Source organism: Tenebrio molitor, chromosome 6 (genome assembly GCF_963966145.1).
Source record: "Tenebrio molitor chromosome 6, icTenMoli1.1, whole genome shotgun sequence".
Lineage (NCBI taxonomy): Eukaryota > Metazoa > Arthropoda > Insecta > Coleoptera > Tenebrionidae > Tenebrio > Tenebrio molitor.
In genome coordinates, this window is record NC_091051.1 from 5,682,501 (window position 1) to 5,704,498 (window position 21,998).

Sequence of the window (21,998 nt, forward strand, 5' to 3'; positions counted from 1 at the left end):
TATAAGAAAAACTATATCTTTTTTAAAAATCGAAGAAGATAGCCCCATATATATCTATTTTTGTCGTCGACCAGCAGCATTATGTAATTCAAAATCATCACATGATGAATGTCAAAATCGTTAATAATCTGTCACTTTCTGACATCCATCCCATAATGTTGTGTCATAAAGTCGTCTTAATAACGAAATACGTCACTTTATTGTTGACAAGAATTACTTATAATATATTAATTAAAGATAGTAGGAACCACATGCGATCGTTCACGGATTGGTTTAAAAAAATATTTTTTTAATGGAACGAACTTGAATATTGAATAATTTTTAAAATTGAGTTGTCAAAAAACGACAAAACAGCGTATGAAATTTGTCTATTTTGCGGGATTATGGCATTCGTGAAATCATTCATTCACTCGTACTATCGAATTCATGAAAAACTAGGACAGCAAAACGTCGTAGTTATGTCTACTTTTCAAAAATGTTGTAGTGTAACGTTTCTACGTACGTACTTAGTTACTAATGTCTAACATGTTAAGTAGATAACCTAAATACGTTTGACGTTGATTGACGTTTGATTGAGCATTGTTAAATTCGAACTGTCATGTCAACTATATTTGACATTTTCATGTATCCAAATTTAATACAACAAAATGTACTAGTTTTTCATGAATTCGATAGTACCATAGTCCCTTGCTTTATAAACTAATTTCATAATATACTACCGTGCCTTCAAATGAATTCGGAATTAGAGTAGGCTGTAATTTATACAGGGTGTTATGGAATAAAACCCTTTAAAATAAACATTTTTACATATTAATTTTTTAATATTCGTACTTTGTGTAAACATATGAGCGGGTATGAATTGTAAATTGTAGGGTTCAAATTATATTTAGTTTTAACTCTATTTTGAAGAAATTGTGGAGAAAATGATAAATAAAAAATTTTTTATTTTAACGAGTCCTGTTAAATGGTGGTTAAATTTATTATGTGGACTTCCATAACACCCGGTATATGTTGTCTATTAACGGTTGGTAGACTTTTTAGCACAGTTGTCAATAGTTTTATATCACGATCAGAATCAACACATGTGCTGTCAAATGTCTGTGCTGTCTTTAAAAATTGCATGTTGCCAACTAATAAAATCACAGCCTACTCTAATTCCGAATTTATTTGAAGGCACTTATAAGCTACAAATTGATTATAGAATTAATAGAAAACATATATTTTTAAGCAACAAATTGGTAATTTCCTGACATTAGTTTTTAATTTTACAAAAGTATATACATACAAAGTGTTAGAACTTAGGTATGACTTCTCGAATTTTGTTAATTTTCAAGATTTGCCGTATTTTTTGGCCGGATTCGTCTACAAAATACAAAGAATTCTTAGAAGTTAGTACCGCACCTGGCACTTGGTGTAAATGAGTGGTACGTACAAGGAAGGGGTAATAAACAATAGGAGCACTACCTGCTTAAGATCGTCACCTATAAATGCTGGCACCCTAGGCGATAATTTTTACTCTGTTTGTGTACACTAACACCGTTCGTTGTTACCCCGTGACCAGTGAATTTTTACCAGTGAAAATGTTTTCAAAAGCTAAAAGATTTAGTTATCAAGAAAAAGAAGGTAATTAAAAAAAATCCTTTATATTTCATATTTTTTCATAATTTCTGATTCCGTTTTATTAATATTTTTTCATTTCACAGAGTCATCTCCTTTGACGTGCCAAAGATACACCAAAAGGCACAACACATCGATGCGTGTTAGAAAAACGCCGAACCAATCGAACGATCAACGTGCGTCGTCGACGAAAAATCCTCTGGCAAATTCAACATTTCCTTCACCAACTTCTTCTGTACTAGGGGCGTCTACATTGAGTGAGTCTCGCCACACAGAGGACTATGGAGACGAAGGGTTCGTGTCAAGTCCGTCTCCGGTGGCTCAAAGTGTCACAAGTCAAAGTGAACCCGATTATCATAACCTCGTCGACGATCGTTTTATTGAAAAAATCGCCGACATGGTGGTCGCAAAACTGAGTGAAAAAAGAAGAGACGAAAGTTTTTCAAAGAAAATAACGCAGTACTGGGCAAATGCTAGAAAATTTTCGAAACAGGTGATCAAAAAGGTTGTGCGAGACTGATGTTGATTTGGCGCAAATTTATTTTTATTTTCTTTGTTGTACATATTTACACTGTAATTTATACCATAACTAACGAAATGTTTTCTGGGTTTGTTTTATGGTTGATATGAGTTTTTTCTTTGTTTTGTACCTTAATATAATAAATTTGATAAAATGGATATTATTAAAGTGTTATTATTTATTTTAATAATTTTCAAATATCACAAACAAAATTAATTCCGACATTTTGATTGCATGTTTCCTTCTCTGTTGTAATTAAAAATTATTGACGTCTTCCGAAAAAAAACATAATGAAAACATTTTTTTTTTTTGTCAAAAAAGAAATAGTCATCAGACTATTGCTTGAACTTTCACCCCTATGTTTCCTTTTTGTAATCTTAAGTGTAACAGTTTATTTCTTTTATTGTAATGTTTTGTTTATAATAAAGTTAATGAAATGATGAAAAAGGTATTTTTCCATAATTTGCTAATTACATATTTATCTAATAGACCTAAAAACTTCTTTTTTGGGTTTTTCCATAAATTTTCCGATATAAAATTTAATCGGCCTTGTGATATAAACATCTGCAGTTTACTTTATCTATGCCTTCACGGTATGACCTATAAAAGATGTTTCCATAATTACGTTATATGCAGTGCAAACAAGATCCCTGCGCATCCGCCATTTTTGCAATTTAGAAATTTGCAAAGATGCATGTTCAGTTTGTCAACATGTATCTGGATAAAACAAAAATGTTTAAAGTATGCAACCCACTATACATTCTTTAAAAAAAAATTAAATAATTGTCTTCAAGCCAATGAAACTGAAATCACAATTTTGCAATTGAAAATTCTGTTTCAAGGCATTCGGTTTTTGACCAGTTGGGTCATTTACTCAATATTTTCTGTAAAATATACATAGTTATTTCTTTTGAATTTTCCATCACCAATCGATGATAATTGCATCTGGATTTTTTTGTACCTGATCAATTAATATTAAAACTTGACTACTCATTTAATTCACTGACGGCAAGCTTCAGTATTGATTTGTCGTAAATAATACCGCGAAATTCAAAAATAAATTTGTACTTTAACCTATTATGTTTTTTTTTTTAAATTACCCAACAACCTTGCGATTGCTTAACTCCCTGACTTTGAACTCTACGTAAGTGTATAAATTTAATTATTACATTATTATAAATAAGAGCCTAATCAATGTTTCTGCTCTGACTCACATATTTAATCTATGTAGTACACGCTTGATCACCATTTATGCAAAATGTAACCACCGGCGCGAAAAAACGCATTAGCAATTCGAATCTCTGACGTGACCGCAGTCGACAGCGATTCATTCAAAACTAGTTTTCGGTGTTGAAGTTAGGTTAGCTGGTGAGCGGTCTGCGATGCGTTTCGTGTATCTCCTAGTGCTGTGCCTCCCCTTAATACGGTGTGAACACGATGAGATAAGTACGAATTGTATTCCGCAACCTGGAGTGAGTTGTCCTTCTGGCAATCCTGACGTCGATTTGGACACGGTAAGCGTAAGTTCCACCCCCATTTCGGCCCGTAAATATGTTCCCCCAGGTGCAAATAGCGCGACGACACGGCTACCCCGCCGAGTCTCACCTCATCGCAACCGAGGATGGCTACATCCTGACCCTTCACCGAATCCCGGGCCCCAAATCGGGAGAACGCGGGGGCCAGCCCGTGTTCTTACAGCACGGCTTGCTGTCGAGCAGCACCGACTGGGTCGTGGCCGGGAACGCGTCTCTAGGTACCCCAAAAAAGAGTCACCCCATCCGCTAACGGTTTTCTTCCAGCGTTCATGCTCGCCGACGCCGGATACGACGTCTGGATGGGCAACGCCAGAGGTAACACCTACTCCAAAGCTCACATGAACCTCTCCATCAGCAGCGCCCAATACTGGAACTTCACTTGGCACGAGATGGGCGTGTACGACCTCCCCGCGGCGCTCTACTTCGTCAGCAACACCACGAACAAACCCGGCGAGATCATCTACGTGGGCCACTCGATGGGCACCACCATGTTTTTCGTTTTCGCCACTTTGAACCGTCAGGCCGCCAAGAATGTTAAACTGATGGCGGCGCTCGCCCCGGTGGTGTACATGACCCACGTGAAGTCGCCCATCAGGTACTTGTCGCCGTTCACCACCGACTTCGAGTGGTTGGCCAAGTACTTAGGTGTAAATCAGTTCCTCCCCAACAACAAAATTTTGAAATTCTTGAGTTACGACTGCGAACTCTTGAACATCGACAAAACCATCTGCGAAGACATCATTTTTGCGCTGTGCGGATTCGACAAAACCGAATTCAACGAGGATCTCCTGCCGGTGGTTTTGAGTCATGACCCGGCCGGTTCGTCGACCAAGACCGTTCTGCACTACGCGCAGGAAATTAAATACGACGGCAAGTTTCAACAGTACGACTACGGACCCGCCGGGAACAAAATAAAATACGGGACTCTGACCCCGCCGCAGTACAAGCTGCTCAACATCAAGGTGCCGACGTATCTGATGTACGCCGTCAACGATTGGTTGTCCAGCTACATAGTAAGATGTTTGCTTTAGTGGTCAACAGTACAAATTGATCCATTGTGTTCCAGGACGTGATCAGGCTGTCGCAGAATCTAACAAACAACGTCGGTTTGTATCGAGTTCCGCTAGAAGCGTTCAATCACGTTGACTACTTATTTGGCAAACACGCCGCCACCTTAGTCTACAAACCCCTCATGAAAGTCATGATGAATTACACTGAAGATATGTACTAATTCAGTGAAAGTAATCTAGAAATAAATACATAAAGAAAAACATTTTTTTTTGGGACCAGTTGAGTTATTGATTTAGTTTGGTTTGAATAGGCAACTAACAATGCAGAGTGATGATTGCAGTAATCTAGCAAGTGTTCGTTTGGTTGAGACTATTGGTTGGTAGGTGGCGCCACTCGGTCTCTAAAATGTCATTTCTTGCCTACTTATTGTTGTAAATGTGTCAAACCAGTACAATCAGTATGCTAGTGTAGAAGCGTGTAAACATTCCAGCAGAGTGTCCGCTGAGAAATTGTCATTCCGTAATCCCACAAGGTAAGATAACGATTTGTGTATACCAAATTGTTCTGTAAACAAAGCAGCAAATTTTTTCTGTCAACACGGTTCAGCTCGCGTTGGCGAAAGCTCGCAATAAACAAACAGAAACTTACGGAGATTTTGCGTGCAAGATCTGCAATCTTCGCGAGCAAACAGTTTTTTTCATCGCATCAACAAAAATAATTGTAATGGCAAATCCCGTTTCCTGTTGCTCCGCATTCCTCTCGGATCAAAGCTAGACTCCCACTTGGAGAAAAAATTCCTCGAATACATGGTCACGACGCAGGCGCGCTGTCCCAAGGCCGGAAATTTTTAAACCAAAATGAAAAATCCACATCCCATCCTTTTAAATTCGAGATTAATTTGCATGGTCCAAGGTTGCGCCGCTCCGTTTCGAAGAAGCGTCTGTTTATCGTAAAATTATCGTTATTCGTCCATAAGGAGGCGGAATCGATGTTTTCCCGAAGTTTTATGGTAATAGGATTCGGCGTCGGGGCGCACTAATGGATTGAATTGGTGGCGTTTTATTTGTCCGCCGTTGCCACCTCCGTCTGGTCAGAATTGCAAATTTTTGCCGAGACGGGTTTTTGCTCTCGCCGGTTCCGAACAAAAGATAATTTCATGAGAAAGTCAAACGTGTTCCGAGTTTCCGGTCGTTATTTTCTTTGTGTTCGGAGCAACAGGGATTGATCGCTCCGCAGATAAATCCTGGGGTTATCAGTGACATATCACGAGCCGCAGGAGGTGCGTCGCATTTTCGGTTTCATCGCGAATGCCGCAAGACGAGATGTTTCGGTTCCATCTCCGCGAACACTTTTTTGCCAATTAGATGTGTTGTACACGAGACCAGGGGGAAATGTCAAGGTTGCATCTTGCAGTCTTGCCTAACCTCCAATCAGATATGCGAGATGTGTGCATTTACGATTTTCCTTTTGGAAAATGCTACTTTCACGTTCTAGATTGCTTTCAGGGCCCCCATCTAGTTGTTAAATGATTAATTAAAGGTTATCGTCGAAATTTCAAAAAACCGTGATGTCACACGGGTTATCAGTTTTAATCGTTTCGAACGACAACTCAATGCGGAAGATAAAATCGCATTTCCATGACGAAAGATGTAATGTGTTCGAAAAGGATGTGACGCAGTCGGCGAAAAAATCCACAAGAACGTGGTACAAAAAAAAATTCCCACTGTTTTCGACCTTGTTGCAAGAATCTTGCAAATATTTCATTTTTTTGTTTTCACTATCAATTTGCAACTAAAATGTCCAGTCGCCATTTAAAATTGTGTGCATCCAGTGCTCCGGTAAGCACTACACTTGCACGGTCTAAATTTCGTCATTTTTAAGATTTCAAAAGGTTGTGACGTCACTGAGTTTATCAGTTGGTCATTTTAAACGACATACTCGATGCCAAAGATAAAGAAAGATGTAATTTCTGTGACGCGGTCCGTGAGAAAAATCCACAAGACGATAGTGCACTCCCAAAAGTGCAAAAATGTTGTCACGGTTTTGGAACCTGCTGCGACTCATTGGTTTTCACTACTGATTGGCAGAAAATTCTGAATTGTGTTCAAGTTTTTGTCTTTTTGTGGATGTTAAAGCGTTAGGTTCATTATGCAGGAATACACTCTAGTAGATGCCTTATCAGTTGGTTACACAACTCAAATGGGTTCTAGTGCTTGTCAAACTTGGACCTTACGTAGAAGGGATGTAGGTTGAGTAACAAAAGGAGGTGTCATAATGTAATTTAAACACTCCGGACATGTAATTTTGATCACGTTAAGACTAGAACTTCATCGTTATCTGTCAGATATGCGAGATACGTAAATATTGTGCATTGATATATTTGAAAAATTATACCATCACAGTCTAGGTCACGTTCGTCCCCAACTGTTTGTTAAATGATTAATCTCAAATTAATGCAGTAGAAATTAAAAAAAAACTGTCAGAAGTTCCTTTTAAAAACACACTTCTACGAGGAAAATAAAAATGTCATTTATTAAGAAAGATGCAATTTGTTCAAAAGGGATCTGACGCAATTTGAGAAAAAATCTAAAAGTGGAGACAAAAATATTTTCGCATTTTACTTCTTCCAAGGAATCCAAGCTATGTGCTCGTCTTTCCCAGAGATTTCTACTTCTTTGTTGTATCAATTTGCGAAAAATTGGAACTGATGTATTCAACTTTCGTTTAAAACCTCATTTGCTTTGTTAAACCGATCAATTTTCAAGTATTAATCTTTTAAGCCTCATTATCCGTCGAACCGCGGCAGCAGGTTCATTATCATCATCGTAACAGTAAGTATTGTACTTTCACATTCTAAATTTCTTTCTACAAGTGAGTTCCCATCTAGTTGTTAAATAATGAAATTTCAAAAGGTTGTGACGTCACAGGGGTTATCAGTTGATCATTTTCAACGACACACTCTACGCCAAAGATAAACATCTCATTTCCATTACGAAAGACGGAATTTACGTAAAAAAGATGTGATCCTGTTCGCGAGAATAGTACATATAATTTGTTTCAAAATCAAAAATCCACCAACACTGCATTCTACCTCGAAAATACAACCGACAACGTCGCCAACTTTTGTTTTTAGTGTTTGCAAATGTCGGAAAAAGTGGGGTTGTGAAAGAAAACTGTTGACAGTCGTTTTGGTCGTAGTTCATCCTGTTTTTTAAATTTTTCGAAGCACTTAATGAACGCTCGCTTTAATTTAGCGGTTAAAAGATTCCTTGTTTTCGAGGCATTTTTATAATTTGATATTTGTGACACACTGAAGGTCAAATTTTGGCGGAAAGTTGGGCCAACCCAGAAAAATTAAACTTATTCTAGGGATTTCTTTTTTTCTGCCAACATAATTCAACAGGTGGTGGATTTTTGATTTTGATTATACCGTGTGAGCAACAAGTACTGATTGAGTTGACAATAAATTCTGGTGATTTTTGGTGATTTTTATGTCATGTTCCAACGAGAAAACCATTTTATTAATAAAAGATTGCAAAAACCAAGACGTTTAAATTTGAAATGTATACCAGCTGTCAATAATGTCAATAAAACAAACCGAAATAGGTACAATTCAGTCTTGAAAATTTTATGTAAATTTTTTTTTTGCCAACTGAAACAGTTATTGTTGCTCACCCTGTATATTAACATATAAGTTGATGAAGGCATCTATTGAAGGACCTTCTGCAACGAATCTTTTATACTATTTTTTCTATTTTGCCGCTTTATACCATTTTATAAATAAAAAAATTAAAATTTTAAATGTAGGGAATTTTGCGGTGGTTGGTGACATTTTTTATGTGGCATAATTTTAGCCGGCTGTGAAAAATAGTAGTTTATTTGACGAGTTTGTGTGTAAATTGGGCCTTTTTTGGCACGCGTGGGCCATTTTAAAACGCGAGTGACGCGAGCGTTTTAAAGGACCACGAGTGCCAAAAAAGGCCCAATTTACACACGAACGAGTTGAATACAACGTTTTTTTGTTCGACGAGCCCCATAAAGACTCCAAATCGCTTAAAACCTTTAAAATTAGCTTGACGTTTCGTTTTGACAAGTTGTGACATTTATCAAAATCCGTTCACATAGGAGAAAATACTCAAATTCTGACAGTGTCGAACAAAAAAATTAATTTAAAACGTCACATTTTTTTAAATTTTCGAATTTGGTGTTTGAAAATGAACGCCGAAGAAAGTTTATCACTAACGCCGCCGCAAATTAGGCAAATTGCACAAAAGACGTTAGAAAATGTACTGCCAGAGAAGTCCAAATCCCAGAATGAAAGTTAAACGTTTTGTTCATTGTTATTTATTAATTTGCTTTGTTTTCTGCGAGATTTATTTTTTGACGTCTGTCAGTTGACACTTCACGCTACCAACATCAATACAGTAAATTTTACTAGTCTATTTCTAACACGCCAACGACCTATTAAAGCACTCAAATGACGTCATTTGAGTGCTAAAATAGTATATTAAAAGACAAGTTTCATAAGACCTGTCTTGAAGCACGAATTCAAGATTAAAAAACGAGTGGCGTAGCCACGAGTTGTTTTAAAGAATGAGTGCTTTAAGGTCTTATGAAACGAGTTTTTTTGTACTATTTTTTGTAATTTGCCCTTTTTGCCGTTTTTAAACAAAAATGTTTACTTTCCTCGATTTAGGTACATATTTTTGTGGCGGTTGGTAATGTCTTAATTTTAAAAGTGAAAATTTGATCAAGTCTTCAAAGTCGCCTTTTGTTTTGTCCAAATTCTGTCACAAAACACGAATTTGGAAGATAATCTTTCATGTACGCCCGCTGAAATACGTGAAATTGCCAAAATACGGTCGCGAATTTGTTGCCTGATAAATAATTCTTTGCACATTTTGTATTTTAAACTGACACGCATGACGGACCAAGCTTTGCCAACCTAAAAATTTTCGTAAAATGTTCCGTGAAATAATGGCTATAAGGACATCCCAGATGATGACGTCGCGTTCGTTAATATGTCTAGTAGAGAATCAAAATGGAGGCTAATTATAAAATAGACTTATTTTAAAAAAATAGAAAAAAATCCAAAAGGAACTTGCTACATTCCCAAATACAAAATTTGAACTTGTCATGAGCTTCTCGATCATATTTCATTTTTTTTTAATTTTCAAGTATTTATCTCATTAACGAATTTATTTGTGGATACAGAGCCGGCAGGTTCATCGTCAATCATCACATAATTATTATTATTGATTATTGATTGGCCAAATAAGCGATGTGGGTTCAAGTGCTCGTCAAACCGGGACTTATCCCACGTAGAAGGTATGCAGGTTAAGTGGCAGAAGAAGGTGTTAAACTCTGCGGCCACGGTTTTGGTCATTTTTACTACGTTGGGATAGGACTACGTCGTGATCTCCCAAATATGCGAGATTCGTCAAATCAATGCGGACAAAATTAGAAAAATAAATAAAAACATCTGGGATCATGGGAGTCGTCTTTAACGACAACATTTCTGAGGAAAATAAAGTGCCGACTTGTTAGGAAAGATGCGATTTAAGCATGGGAAAAATCCATAAGACGTAGTACAGATTCCAAAAGTTCAGGCAGACATTTTCCCACATTTTGGACTTCTGCCAAGCCACTTGCTCGTCTTCCGCAATCTTTTCTACATGTTTTGTCAATTTGTAGAAATTGCAAATTAGAAATATGTAGTTTAACCTTTGTTTCAAATCGTGTTGTGTTCTCAACTTGTTACATCAATCAATTTTCAGGTATTAATCTGTTGAGCGTCATCATCTGTCAATACTGAGACGGTAGATTCGTCGTGCATCACCACTCTCTGATAGGTGCACCATTACCGACATCGGCTCGTCAAAACAGGGTTCATCCCACGTGGAAGATATGTGGGTTAATTGACACAAGGATGTGTCATAATATAATCAGAAACTCCGGTCGTGGCTCGGGTGCTTTTTATTGCTTTATCGCCGACTCCATCTACGGAACACTCGATCCTGTCCCGCCACGTTTACGTCATGGGTCCAAGCAATCGGCAACTTTTCCACCCTCCAGCCGCCCCCGCTCTACGTTACTATGACTCCCGGTGTCGATCCGAAGAAGCCTTTTTTCGCCGTCGCCGCGGTCGTCACGGCACACACGTGCAACGTTGCTCGGGTTCACCTTTCACTAATTGCCGGTACAGCGCGCTGCCTGGCACCGTATTCCGCATATCTAGGACACGCCGGCCGCGGATTTTACATCTAATGGCGCGATAAGACCGTGCGAATCCAAGGTGCAACGGAGAAAAAAACCCTGCACGGATCCCGCGACCTCGTCCGATTAATTGATTGTTTACGTAGTTTCGGACGTAACGGTCTAAAAATAAGTGCGACCGCGTTAATTAATCGTCGCCCCCCGGAAAAATCCGGAACAGCAGGGGGTCGAGTGGTCCCCCTTGCGCGTTGCCAAGCGACCGGCGGCGTTCGCATCCCGCGGAAAGCGCGGCGCGCAGTGAGAGTCGGACAGTGGCGGCGAACGTTTCATGTTGGCACAGTGTACGGAGTGTCTCGGCCTTCGACTCTGCTTCACACAGGGTGAGTCCGACAGGAATTCGCCCCTGAGGGGTCGGAGTTCAACGGTAACACAAGAAACGTGCCGTTCGAATGCTGCAGATGTGACACGGTGGACGTGTCCGGCATGCTAATTCGCTTTTTTCTCGCTTTTCAAACGAGACAAACACGATTTATTGGCCTCGCGATGGTGCCCACATGTGACCGATTATAAAATTGTGCCCTTCCGGCGAGCAATTCTTGTCGCGGCATCTCCGCACCGAGCCAGTGCTTGTGAATTCTCCGCGCGCCAGGAATTTACAATAAACAACTCGAGGCGCGGTCCAAATATTTTCGCACTTTTACTGTGCAGGATCGGCCCTGTGAATTTTAGATAAGACGTCGATATCTGAACGTATCGACGATACATAAATATGTACCGAGGATACATATTTGTGCGTGTCGAAGGTTCGGCCGAGGCCTCTCCATCGAAAAATTAAAACTGGCCTCACGCCAGTTGAGAAACAACGCGATGGGAAATTGTCGAGGAATTTCATTTTTCGAATTGGACACGACGATCTGGCAGCTTTCGATTCCGACACACGAGAGTCGCAACGGTGTTTGTTGCCAACATTCCTTTGTGCGCTCTGAATTATTAATAATTCGCACTGTTTTTTGTCGGCGTTGCAAAAACGAATTGCGTTATAGATTTCAATAAAGACTAACGTTAGGAGTGCGGTTGGTGGCTTGCGTAATGTCCCGAGGGCGCTCTTAACCTTTCCCAAATTCGTCGGGATCGTTTTGGGTTTGTGAATTATTAGCCAATGCCGAGGTCGGGCTAGATTGAAATGTTACCTTTTTCGAATGGCATTTTGGCGAACCGTTTCATTATTAGTCGCAGTATTCGAGATTTCTCTGCCCACACAGTTTCTTATCAAATTTACCATTAAATTTACAATCGATAATAAAGCCAACATGATAGGAAAAAAACTGCCCAATTGAGTATAATTACTCGAAAGGGTTTTATCCGAAACGATCAGAACTGAACGAGTGTTTGTTTCATTTTTATTTGAACATTTTACGACCAAATTTTACGGTGTCCGTGTCGTTGCTGTACTGTAAGTTGAGGATGGCAACAAATTACATACATGCAACGTCTAATACTTTTGTTCAATAAAAATAATACATGCACCGAGATGATAGGTGTTCAGTAACAATTGTAAATGAACGCTGAAGAAAATTATAAATGCGCGGTACAAAAAATACACGCTATAAGGGAAATAAATGTTCAGCAAAAATGATAAATGCTACCGAGTATTTACATATTGTGTAAATACACAATACTGTATTCTGGCAAGTGTTGCGAACTGGCAAATGCCAGTTTTCCCTGTTCGTTCTATACTACCAAAATATAATAATAAAATTTGTTGCACGTTTTGCTGTGCCAAATGGAAGATTTTATTAATGATTTCTGGTTTCTGATGTCCAAAAATTTAATACAACAAATTGGGAATGTTGGAAAGTGTGTTTGGAATCCTAAAAACTCTCACGTAGATCTTTTTTGTTGACTTTTTTTTTTACTATGTATATACATATTGAAATCCGTACAACACTTTTTTCCACTTTGTGTCTGTATGAAAGCTATTACAAAACCCATTTTGGGTGCTGTAATAGAAATGCATGTTTTCAAACAAACTAGCGCAATTTACTTTTTCATGGTTGGCATTCCTGATCTTGGCATGACGAAAATGAAATGTCAAAATAAACGCGAAAAGAAAATGAATTTTAATTTAAGTTGTTTCCCTGGAGTATACAGCGTGATCAAAAAGAGCTGTTTGAGTTGCCAGTACGGACTTTTATTTTAGCTTTAAATGGTACATACAGGTGTTTTTGAAAGTTGTGCCGAAATTTTACCTACGAAGTTGTGGAACAACGTAGAAGACTAAAAGCAATTTAAAAAAAATTGTAGCTCAAAAAATAAATGTCATTTTATTTTTTGACAGAATTTTTTAAATATTTTTTCCGAGTTCGACATGAAGCCAGTAGCTTGTGGTTAAAATTTCAAAATCACCCTGTATAACTGGAGTAAGTTCCAGTTGTTGACGACTTCACACTGACAGTTGACAGTTCAAGTTGTTTCTTTGTATAGTCCACTTTTTTTAAACAATTGTCAATGTTAAATTCCCTCAAAGACCAGGCTGTATACCACCCTAAAACCTTTCGTTTGAGAACATCTGTACCGTAAAATCTCCCTAGAAAAGGTTTGAGGTTATCTCAATAATTTTCAAAAGTCAGAAAAGTTTCAGGTGTAAGCAAATTTTATACCAAAAGACAAGAAATAAAGACGATAATGACACTGAAAAATACAACTGAATATATTCAGTAGCGCAAGCGCCTTTCCCTTTACATGAAAATAGGTGACATACAATTGACATTTAACTTTGCCAACCCAATACAATAACCATCAAACTAGTGGCTCATACCAACATGACAGCACTTTGACAATTGTTTTAAAGAAAAAATGAACTTTCCCGTTGATTTTTATACATATAAACCATTCACGATTATTTCAAATTCGGACTATCTATGAAAATCTGACATTTTAGTTGGCAGTATTGTGATTTGTCTTAATAAATCTATTTTAGGTTATAATTCAACCGAACACTGCTCCCAAGTTGTTACATTTTTTAAATAATTGAACGCATTAGGAACAATAATCGTAAAATTGTAATTGAAATGAAACATACATATTTGTAGGGCAGTTCTGGGTAAATTCTTATTAACTAAATTAATGACGGAATTGACAACAATGCGAATATTTAAAAACGAAACCTCATATGACAGGACCTGACGCCAATCTAACAAAAAAATATCGCGGCCTCCTGCGTGTTTAAAATAATCGTGAACGGCATATACCGGGTGATCAAGAAGGACTGTTTAAGTTGGCAGTACAATTAAGAATTTTTTTTAATTCGGTTATATTTAACACTGCAACTGGACATGTTTTGTTGGTTTATTTGACAATTATCTGATATAGGTATAGCATTAACAACGGCAAGCCACCAACAACCGGAAGTTACTCTTGTTATACGATTTAAAATACGATTCAGTGTTACCAACTTAAACAGTCCTTCTTGATCACCCCGTATAATCTGTTTCAAAATCAAAAATCCACCAACACTGCATTCTACCTCGAAAATACAACCGACAACGTCGTTTTTAGTGTGTTTGCAAATGTAGGAAAAAGTGGGGTTATGAAAGAAAACTGTTGACAGTCGTTTTGGTCGTAGCTCATCGTGTTTTTTTAATTCTCATTTTATTATTTCACTCAAAAGGTGTGATATGGCAGCTACCACCTTTTTGTACATAATAATTATTTTGCGTTACGTAATAAACTCAACAGTTCGATGTCAAATTTTGGCGGAACGTTAGGCCAACCCAAAAAAATGAAATTTATTCTAGGGATTTCTTTGTTTCTGCCAACATAATTCAACAGGTGGTGGATTTTTGATTTTGAAACAGATTATACATAACCACCAATTCTGTCGCTGTCGAAAGAAGTATCCGGTTGCAGTATTACAAACAGCCGAATAACAAAATGCTCTAAATTGAATTGCCAACTCAAACAGTCCTTTTTGATCACCTGGTACAATTGTTGTAAACATTAATCGTTACATTAGATGTGTTTTGGGCAGTTAGACTAATCCTTATCTCGTACTTCTGGCGGGACATACAAAATTGTCTTCGCTCATTTTTAATTTGTTAAGAGCAGTGAAAATTTGAATCTTTCACACAATATGACATTTGCTGCCAACCACGAGAAAATTCCCCAAATCTTAAAAATGTTAATTTTCACTTAAAAATAGCTTAAAAGGTGCAAAGTAGAAAAAATAGTGTCTCGTTTACAAGGCATTTTGTAAGACTTACTCCTTCATGGCAATCCCCGCAAGGTGTACCCAATACTTATCATTTATAATTTTTGCTGGACATTTATAATTTTCACCGTGCATGTATTATTTTTATTGTGCATCTTTACTGTGGACACTAAAGTACAATACTGTGCATGTTTTACGGATCATTTTCAATTTTTTTAATGTAACGCGTTATTATAATTTTATTTGTAAAACACCACACTACAATGCTAAACGTCAAAAGTTCAGCACGTTTCTACAAAGTGGTATTGATAAATGAGCATTAGGGAGTCTCGTGACGAAGGATCGTAAACGTTACATCGATTGAGCCATGATCACTCGGTATCTGGGAACTCTGTTCGCGTATCGGGTGTTCGACAGGATGGCGGTTATTTATTTGGAAAGTATGAAAGTTGTCAGAGCGAATTTTCGGAGAGGTACATAATTTACAATTTCCGATTAGGAAATGTCGGTGCAATCACATTCGTAGTGTCGATCCGAGCGGAAACGGTGTCAATTTTTTGACGAACATGGATTGGTAATTTTTCCCAGTTCGTGACGTTAACGGAGAGAGACAGTTCACGCGAACGTTTGAAACATTAAATATTCACGTTTCCTTTTTTGAGTAAAGATTCTAAACGGTGGGGTGACGTCAATCTGGTAGTTCCGATTGTAGAGCGATCGAGTCGCCTTCGTCTTTATCTCGTTTATCATGAATAATATCGTCAGTGGGGGCCCAACAGATGCGAAGCACCGTTAGATATTTCTCCGTCGGAGCGTACCATTGTAGAAAAACGCATCCGTGTCGGAACAATTTAGAAATTGAAATACTTAACACAATAAGCCGGTGAAATCCGCGAGTCGTCGTTCTCACGGTTTTCCGCTTTTGCAGAGGGAGAGACGCGATGAAGTGACTTCCCCTGGTCCGGTCAGCCATGAAGGAAACGGCGGCGGTGCCGTCGCCGAGCTCGAAGAAGAGTCCGATCGGCAAGGGCCTGCTGATGGTGCCGAAGACGGCGGGCGTGCTGAAGCACCGTCGCGCCGGATCGACCGGCACCACCGGCGACGAGTCGTACACCACCGACGAAGAGGACAACGTGGAGATCGACGAACCGGACCTGCACGTCCCGACCAAGCTCTTCAACCATGACAGCAGCGACTTCGGATCGTTCTCCGACATCGCCACCATCACCGACAAGGTCATGCACCGGAACAGCTCCGACAGCTCGGTCTACAGCGACCTCGGGCTCGAGAAGCTGGAAAAGGGCGAGGACCAGGGCGACTGGGCCCGCCAGGTGGTCGGCGCCAAGGAGCAGACGTTCGCGCGCCTCCAGGACGAACTGAGGGACGCCCACCAAGAGCTCAAGCTGAAAGACGAAGAAGTGGCGAGACTGTCGCGGATCAGGCAGGACGTGGAGGCCGAACTCGAGGACCTGACCGCGAGCCTCTTTCAGGTGAACTCAGATCGAACCATGCGGCCGACAACTCGAACCGGTCGTTCACCTCCAAGGTTGTGCCGTGCGGAGGAACGTGGTGGTCGCGTTTTGTGTCGTTTGTTATTCACGACGTTCGCACGGTCCGCTCGACTTTCACCGAGGGGATTTAAAGAGACGCGCATTCGCGAAAGTCGCCGCCGGATTTTTCGATTGAAAATGTGGTGAAAGCCACAGGGAAAAAAATGTTCATCCACGGAGGACGACATCGCGGCTCAACCAGACCGGAAAACCTCCGGCGGAGTCGCAGCGAAATTTCCGAATTTTACACTTTGACGAGCCGCGACTTCGGCTCCGGGGCGCCGCCCTTGACACCGATCGGAAAATACCTATCAGTTCCGTTTTTTTCAGCCGCAAGCGAGCACACAGGTGGGTCAAGAGTTTCACCTCGACGCCCAGCTTGTTGTATCCTCCATTGTTTCTTTTTTAATCGCGATGCGCTCCATTGTTTTTTCTTTATTAATATTTTTTTAATCGACACGTTGACCGAGTTTCGACGAGATAATTACCATTTTTCGAACGAATCGGAATTTCTAGCGGTTCCGGACGTAACTTTGTCACTCGCCGTAATTTAACGACGCCAGCGCAACACGAAATTTACGAGCCGAGACAACACACTTTTTTTAAATAATGCACTTACATAAACACGATTTCTTGTTTCATAAACAGACGGTCGGCGGTGGTTGGTACCGGAGCGATAAAGCGGCTTAAGTGCCAATTTTTGCGCGTTAATCGTCCCCAGAAGTCGTACACATTTTTTATAGTTTCAGGAATCAGCAGAGGGCTTTGACTCTCTCGTGCACGCGAAAAACGCGTACGCCGTGTTTTTCCCACAGGAAAATCGATGGTCCGGGGTAAGGGTCAAACTTTCGGTACGGGCGGATGCGATTGATATCGGCACCACCGGTTTTAAAGCACGCACGTCCAATTCGAAAGAATAAATCCATCATCGAGTCGGGGCGAATTCCGTAATTGTTACGTCACCGAACAAATGAATCAGAAAAATGTGCGGAAATTGTTGTTCGATAGACGTCAGTGATTTAACGAAACCACAAAATTTCACGTTTTTTCAAATTCCAGTTAGTTTTATTATTCAGGATATTTAGAGTGGTAGGTGCGCCCCAGGACTATTAATAAAATTAACAAATCCTTGGAGGATAAACGTGACGTGCAACGTTCATGCGTTTACCCACTAATTAGATTAGAGGCGCGTAATCTGCGATCGCTCAAACAAAAAATATCGAGTTCCTGTCCCACCCGTTCGTTTTCCGCCGCAGTTTCGCGTAAATCGGTTCAATTCGATGGCAAATAAACGTTTTCCACCCCTGCGGAAGGGGCTCAGCAGGAGTTTGCTGGAATTGGGGGCGGAAATCGAGAAAATCCCGACCGATTGGCGCGACACCGTGAGTAGACCGGGGGTTCGAGTGGGCGGCATCGCGCCAAATCGCTTGGCAGCATGTGAAGGGAGAGTTTTGTTCGGCAGGAGGCGCACAACATGGTCCGAGAGGCGAACGAGAAGCAGGCGGCTTCCGAGAAGGCGCTGAAGGAGAGCCAGATGAAGGTGGACGTGTTGACCGCCGAGGTGGCCGCGTTGAAGACGCTCGTGTTGACGTCGACGCCGAGCAGGCCGAACCCGCACCTGCACCCGCAGATCGACAGTCGGATCAAGGAGGAGAACAAGAAGCACCGGCGGTCGCCGAGCCATTTTAATCTGAAGTACGGTAGAGAGAATTCGCCGCCGGAGTCGCCGGTCAAGGAGGTGCACCACATTCCGTGCGAGGTGGAAAGCAAGGAGGGGCTGGAGGTGGATCCGAACGTTCACAAGGAGTTTCTGGCGTGGAGGCAGAAACCTTGCCTCGACAAGGACGATCCGTTCGTTCGGAGGGTTTACGTCGAGGATATCGATCAGTGTTTGGCGTTCAACAACGAGGATCTGTCGAGGAAGGTCCGACGGGCGGTGGAAACGGGGACCATACTCATAGAGGCTGTGGGAGACAGGACCAAGGCGATGTTTCCGAAGTAGGTGGTGAATCGAAATTAGGGACCGGAAGTTAGATTAGAAATAACGTCTTTTATTTTTGGCACGTCAAAAAAAAAAAAAACAATTTTATCATAGTTTTCAGAATACAAAATAGACTAGAATTATCGGGCACGAAGCGGAAGTGCGGCCCACTACGATGTAATTTTTTTGGTCGGACGATGCTTATCTGTTTAATCGTTTCGAGTTAGTTGTTTTTTTTTTTATGGTTGTGATGGTTTTGCAGGAAATGCGCTTTACTCGAAGTGCCGAGGCTGTGCTTTTATCGAATGAACATCGGAGAAGCCGACAACTGGTACAGCATATCGCAGATATGCAGGAACAGGGTAAGGCGTGTCGAATTTCGTGTTCGCAAACGACGTAACGATTTTGTCCGTAGATAATTGCCGTTTGTGATTTTTTAAATTATCTCAAATACATCGAACGGGGCCTGGTGAAAAGTTCCGGTAAGTGGGGAAAAATTTGATCCTGGAAAATTCGCTCTCGAATCCCGATCCCAACGAAATTATGTGAAGTGAGCGGTTCGGGTTCGAGAGTGGAAAACTTCAATTCGATTCTCGTGGCCCTTTTATGGCGGCGTTTTTACGACTAGACCGAATTAGATTCTTATCGGACCAATTGGTTTCAGCACACGACGTCTACTGGGAGATCGTGAGGTTGAGAAAGGACATGGTGCTAGCGAGATTAGGACTAAACCTGAGCTCTTGACGTTAGTGTTTTTTTAATCATTAATAAACTATGTGCCAAGAAGATCTGACAACTCAAACCAAAGACTTTCTTTTGTAAATATGCGAGTAGTTTCTTTGAAGATATTATATTTTAGTCTTCCCAGATTTTAACTGTAAATAGCCAGTCTAAGAAAAAACTAAATGTATTATATTAAGGTTGACTTTTTTTTAAATAAATTCTATGACGAAAAAATACACGTATCATCAAGAAAACGAGTTTTATTCGTAAACAAATTACATTTTCGACACCGGTTTGAGACCCAAGATATCGAAACATTTTGCCATGACGCGAGCCGTCGCCTCTGCCAACAAGATCCTTCCGTGGTTGACCTTGACGACGTCCCCCGCCGAGTTCTTCTCTACACAATAGCACGCATCGTAGAATTCCGTAAAGGTGGTCGCGATTTCGTAGACGTATTCGCACAAGTGGTGCAAGCACAGATCCTTCGTGATCTTGACGAGTTCCTCGGGAAACCTCAGCAGGACCTTCCCCAACTTCCACTCTTTCTCGTGGTCCAGCGAGATCGCGTGCCCTTTCGACAACTCCTCTATTTTCTTCTCGTCGAAGTTGGCCGTGCGAGCGATCGACCTGATCCTTGTGTACGCATACAACAGGTAGACCGCCGTGTTTCCCTTGTCCTCGAGCATCTTGTCGAAGCTGAAGACGTATTCGTGGTTGCGGTTGTGGCTCAAGTCGGCGTACTTGATGCACCCGTACGCGATGGACTCCTGCGCCTTCTTCAACTCTTCCGGACTCAACACTTGGTCGCGGTTTTTCTCTTGGAGCTTGTCCAGGGCGCGTTTGAGCCCTTCCTCGAGCAGGTCTATCAGTCGGACGGTGTCTCCAGACCTGGTCTTAAACTTCTTCCGGTCCTCGCCGAGGACCACCCCGAACGGGACGTGGTCCACGCGAATCCTGTCCGTGAGCAGACCGATCCTGCGGGCGCACCGGAACAAGATCTGGAAGTGCGTGGCCTGGCCGGCGTCCGTGACGTAAATGATCCAGTCGCATTTTTCTTCGAGGATTCGTTGCTTGATGGTGGCGAGGTCCGAGGTGTCGTAGGTGTAGCCCCCGTCGGATTTCACCACCGTGAATGGGATACTGCCTTCGCTCCTGTCGCCCCACATGACTTTGCGGCCCTCGTCCTCCTCCAGGTAGCCCCCTTGGTCCAACTCCGCGACGATGTCGTTCATGCGAGTCTGGTAGAACGACTCGCCGCGTTCGGTCAGTCTAACCTCCAGCCTGTCGTAGATGACCTGGAACTCTTTGCGCGAGACGTCGCAGATCAGCTGCCAAGCTTTGGTGTAGTTGGGGTCGAAAGCTTGGAGCTTGACGACGCACGCATACGCGCGCTTCTTGAACTCCTCGTCCTCGTCGAAGCGTTTTTTCGATTCTTTGTAGAAGCTCTGCAAGTCCGCTATCGGCGGCGACTCGACCAAATAATTCGGAAACTTGTCCTGCAGGTGCGCTATCAACATCCCGAACTGCGTTCCCCAGTCCCCCACGTGATTGATCCGCAACACGTCGTGCCCCAAAAACTCCAACAACCGGCAGATGCTCTCGCCTATTATGGTCGAGCGCAGATGCCCCACGTGCATCTCTTTCGCGATGTTGGGAGCCGAAAAATCGACCAAAACGCGCAGCTTTTGCTGGACCGGGGCCCTGACTCCGTGCGAAAATATCGTCGACAAATTGCGCAAACCAAAAGTCTTACTTACGAACACGTTAATAAAACCGGGTCCCGCGACTTCCAATCTTTCGATCAGCTCGTTTTCCGCCACGTTTTCCACTATCTTGTTCGCGACGTCTCGAGGCGAGATTTTTCTCCCAAGCTGCTTGTAAATGTTGGACAGTTGCATTGCCGAGTTGCACTGATAGTCGCCGAATTTGGGGTTGTTTCCGGTCAAAGTGATCACCACCGGGGGATCGGTGACGTCCGGGCATGCTGACGCAATCGCTTGCCGAAAAATTTCATCCAGGACGTCCTGGATGTTTTGCATCTTGGTGGGGTCTCGGGGTGTGGGGGAGCGATTCAAGTTGGAAATCGCCTAAAACGGGACGGTGAGGGAGGTTCACGCGAAGGAGGAGGACTTACCCTCTTCAGGATGGTAAGGCGATGTTTTAACTTCGTATTTTCGGTTATCAGTTTTTGAAGTTCGGGGTTCAGCGAGGAATCGACCGTTTTGTTTTTAATACTTTGTTGCAACTGCAGGATTTGTCTCTTTAAAAGTTTGATTTGATCCTCCTGCACAATATGGATTGAACGACATAACCTAATTTTCTGACAAACGTACGGCTTACCGCTACGTTGGCTTCGTTGTTGTAAAATGTTACGGTTTCGTCGATTAAACCCATTCCGAAGATGTTTCGCCGGTGTCGGTTTCGATTTCACTGAAAAATACTGCTAATAAAGTTCACGTGTGCTGAAAAATAAAATTTTCAAAAAATGGCCGACAACCGTAGCCAACAAGCCAACCGTCGAAACCCAAAGTCTCCGCTTTCGTGCAGGCGCCATTTTTAAAGTTGGCACAACGTTTAACGCAACAAATAACATAAATGAATTTGCGTTTCTTGCAGGAAAGTCTCGAGAGGC

At 41.4% G+C, this 21,998-nt stretch overlaps 3 protein-coding genes across 4 annotated transcripts; 2 read left to right on the plus strand and 1 right to left on the minus strand.

Annotated features, from left to right (window-relative positions):
- The first annotated feature begins 3,299 nt into the window (after positions 1-3,299).
- Positions 3,300-4,956, plus strand: LOC138134236 (lipase 3-like). Its single transcript, XM_069052412.1, has 4 exons — positions 3,300-3,651; positions 3,701-3,890; positions 3,937-4,685; positions 4,739-4,956. Exons 1-4 carry the CDS (start codon positions 3,520-3,522, stop codon positions 4,901-4,903), a joined length of 1,236 nt encoding a protein of 411 aa, XP_068908513.1. The 5' UTR covers positions 3,300-3,519; the 3' UTR covers positions 4,904-4,956.
- A 125-nt stretch (positions 4,957-5,081) lies between these two features.
- Positions 5,082-19,617, plus strand: LOC138134233 (guanine nucleotide exchange factor for Rab-3A-like). Of its 2 annotated transcripts, none has more exons than XM_069052406.1 (6): positions 5,082-5,215; positions 16,038-16,599; positions 18,122-18,657; positions 18,903-19,002; positions 19,056-19,122; positions 19,305-19,617. In XM_069052406.1, the coding sequence occupies exons 2-6, from the start codon at positions 16,081-16,083 to the stop codon at positions 19,382-19,384; spliced, it is 1,302 nt and encodes a 433-aa protein (XP_068908507.1). In that variant the 5' UTR covers positions 5,082-5,215; positions 16,038-16,080; the 3' UTR covers positions 19,385-19,617. The 2 variants fall into 2 exon arrangements, with proteins under 2 accessions (XP_068908507.1, XP_068908508.1); XM_069052407.1 differs by lacking the exon at positions 5,082-5,215 and adding an exon at positions 10,963-11,279.
- Positions 19,609-21,873, minus strand: ArgRS (arginine--tRNA ligase-like protein). Its single transcript, XM_069052383.1, has 3 exons — positions 21,707-21,873; positions 21,501-21,650; positions 19,609-21,453 (listed from the first exon to the last, which is right to left on the minus strand). Exons 1-3 carry the CDS (start codon positions 21,758-21,760, stop codon positions 19,639-19,641), a joined length of 2,019 nt encoding a protein of 672 aa, XP_068908484.1. The 5' UTR covers positions 21,761-21,873; the 3' UTR covers positions 19,609-19,638.
- Positions 21,874-21,998: the final 125 nt, after the last annotated feature.

Coding starts and splice junctions, on each gene's coding strand:
- LOC138134236 (XM_069052412.1), top strand. CDS start 3,520: ATGCGTTTCGTGTATCTCCTAGTGCTGTGCCTCCCCTTAATACGGTGT. Junction 3,891..3,936: donor GGCCGGGAACGCGTCTCTAG/GTACCCCAAAAA, acceptor GTTTTCTTCCAG/CGTTCATGCTCGCCGACGCC. Junction 4,686..4,738: donor ATTGGTTGTCCAGCTACATA/GTAAGATGTTTG, acceptor ATTGTGTTCCAG/GACGTGATCAGGCTGTCGCA.
- LOC138134233 (XM_069052406.1), top strand. CDS start 16,081: ATGAAGGAAACGGCGGCGGTGCCGTCGCCGAGCTCGAAGAAGAGTCCG. Junction 16,600..18,121: donor TGACCGCGAGCCTCTTTCAG/GTGAACTCAGAT, acceptor TTTGTTCGGCAG/GAGGCGCACAACATGGTCCG. Junction 19,123..19,304: donor GGGCCTGGTGAAAAGTTCCG/GTAAGTGGGGAA, acceptor AATTGGTTTCAG/CACACGACGTCTACTGGGAG.
- ArgRS (XM_069052383.1), bottom strand. CDS start 21,760: ATGGGTTTAATCGACGAAACCGTAACATTTTACAACAACGAAGCCAAC. Junction 21,651..21,706: donor ACAACGAAGCCAACGTAGCG/GTAAGCCGTACG, acceptor CATATTGTGCAG/GAGGATCAAATCAAACTTTT. Junction 21,454..21,500: donor GCCTTACCATCCTGAAGAGG/GTAAGTCCTCCT, acceptor GTCCCGTTTTAG/GCGATTTCCAACTTGAATCG.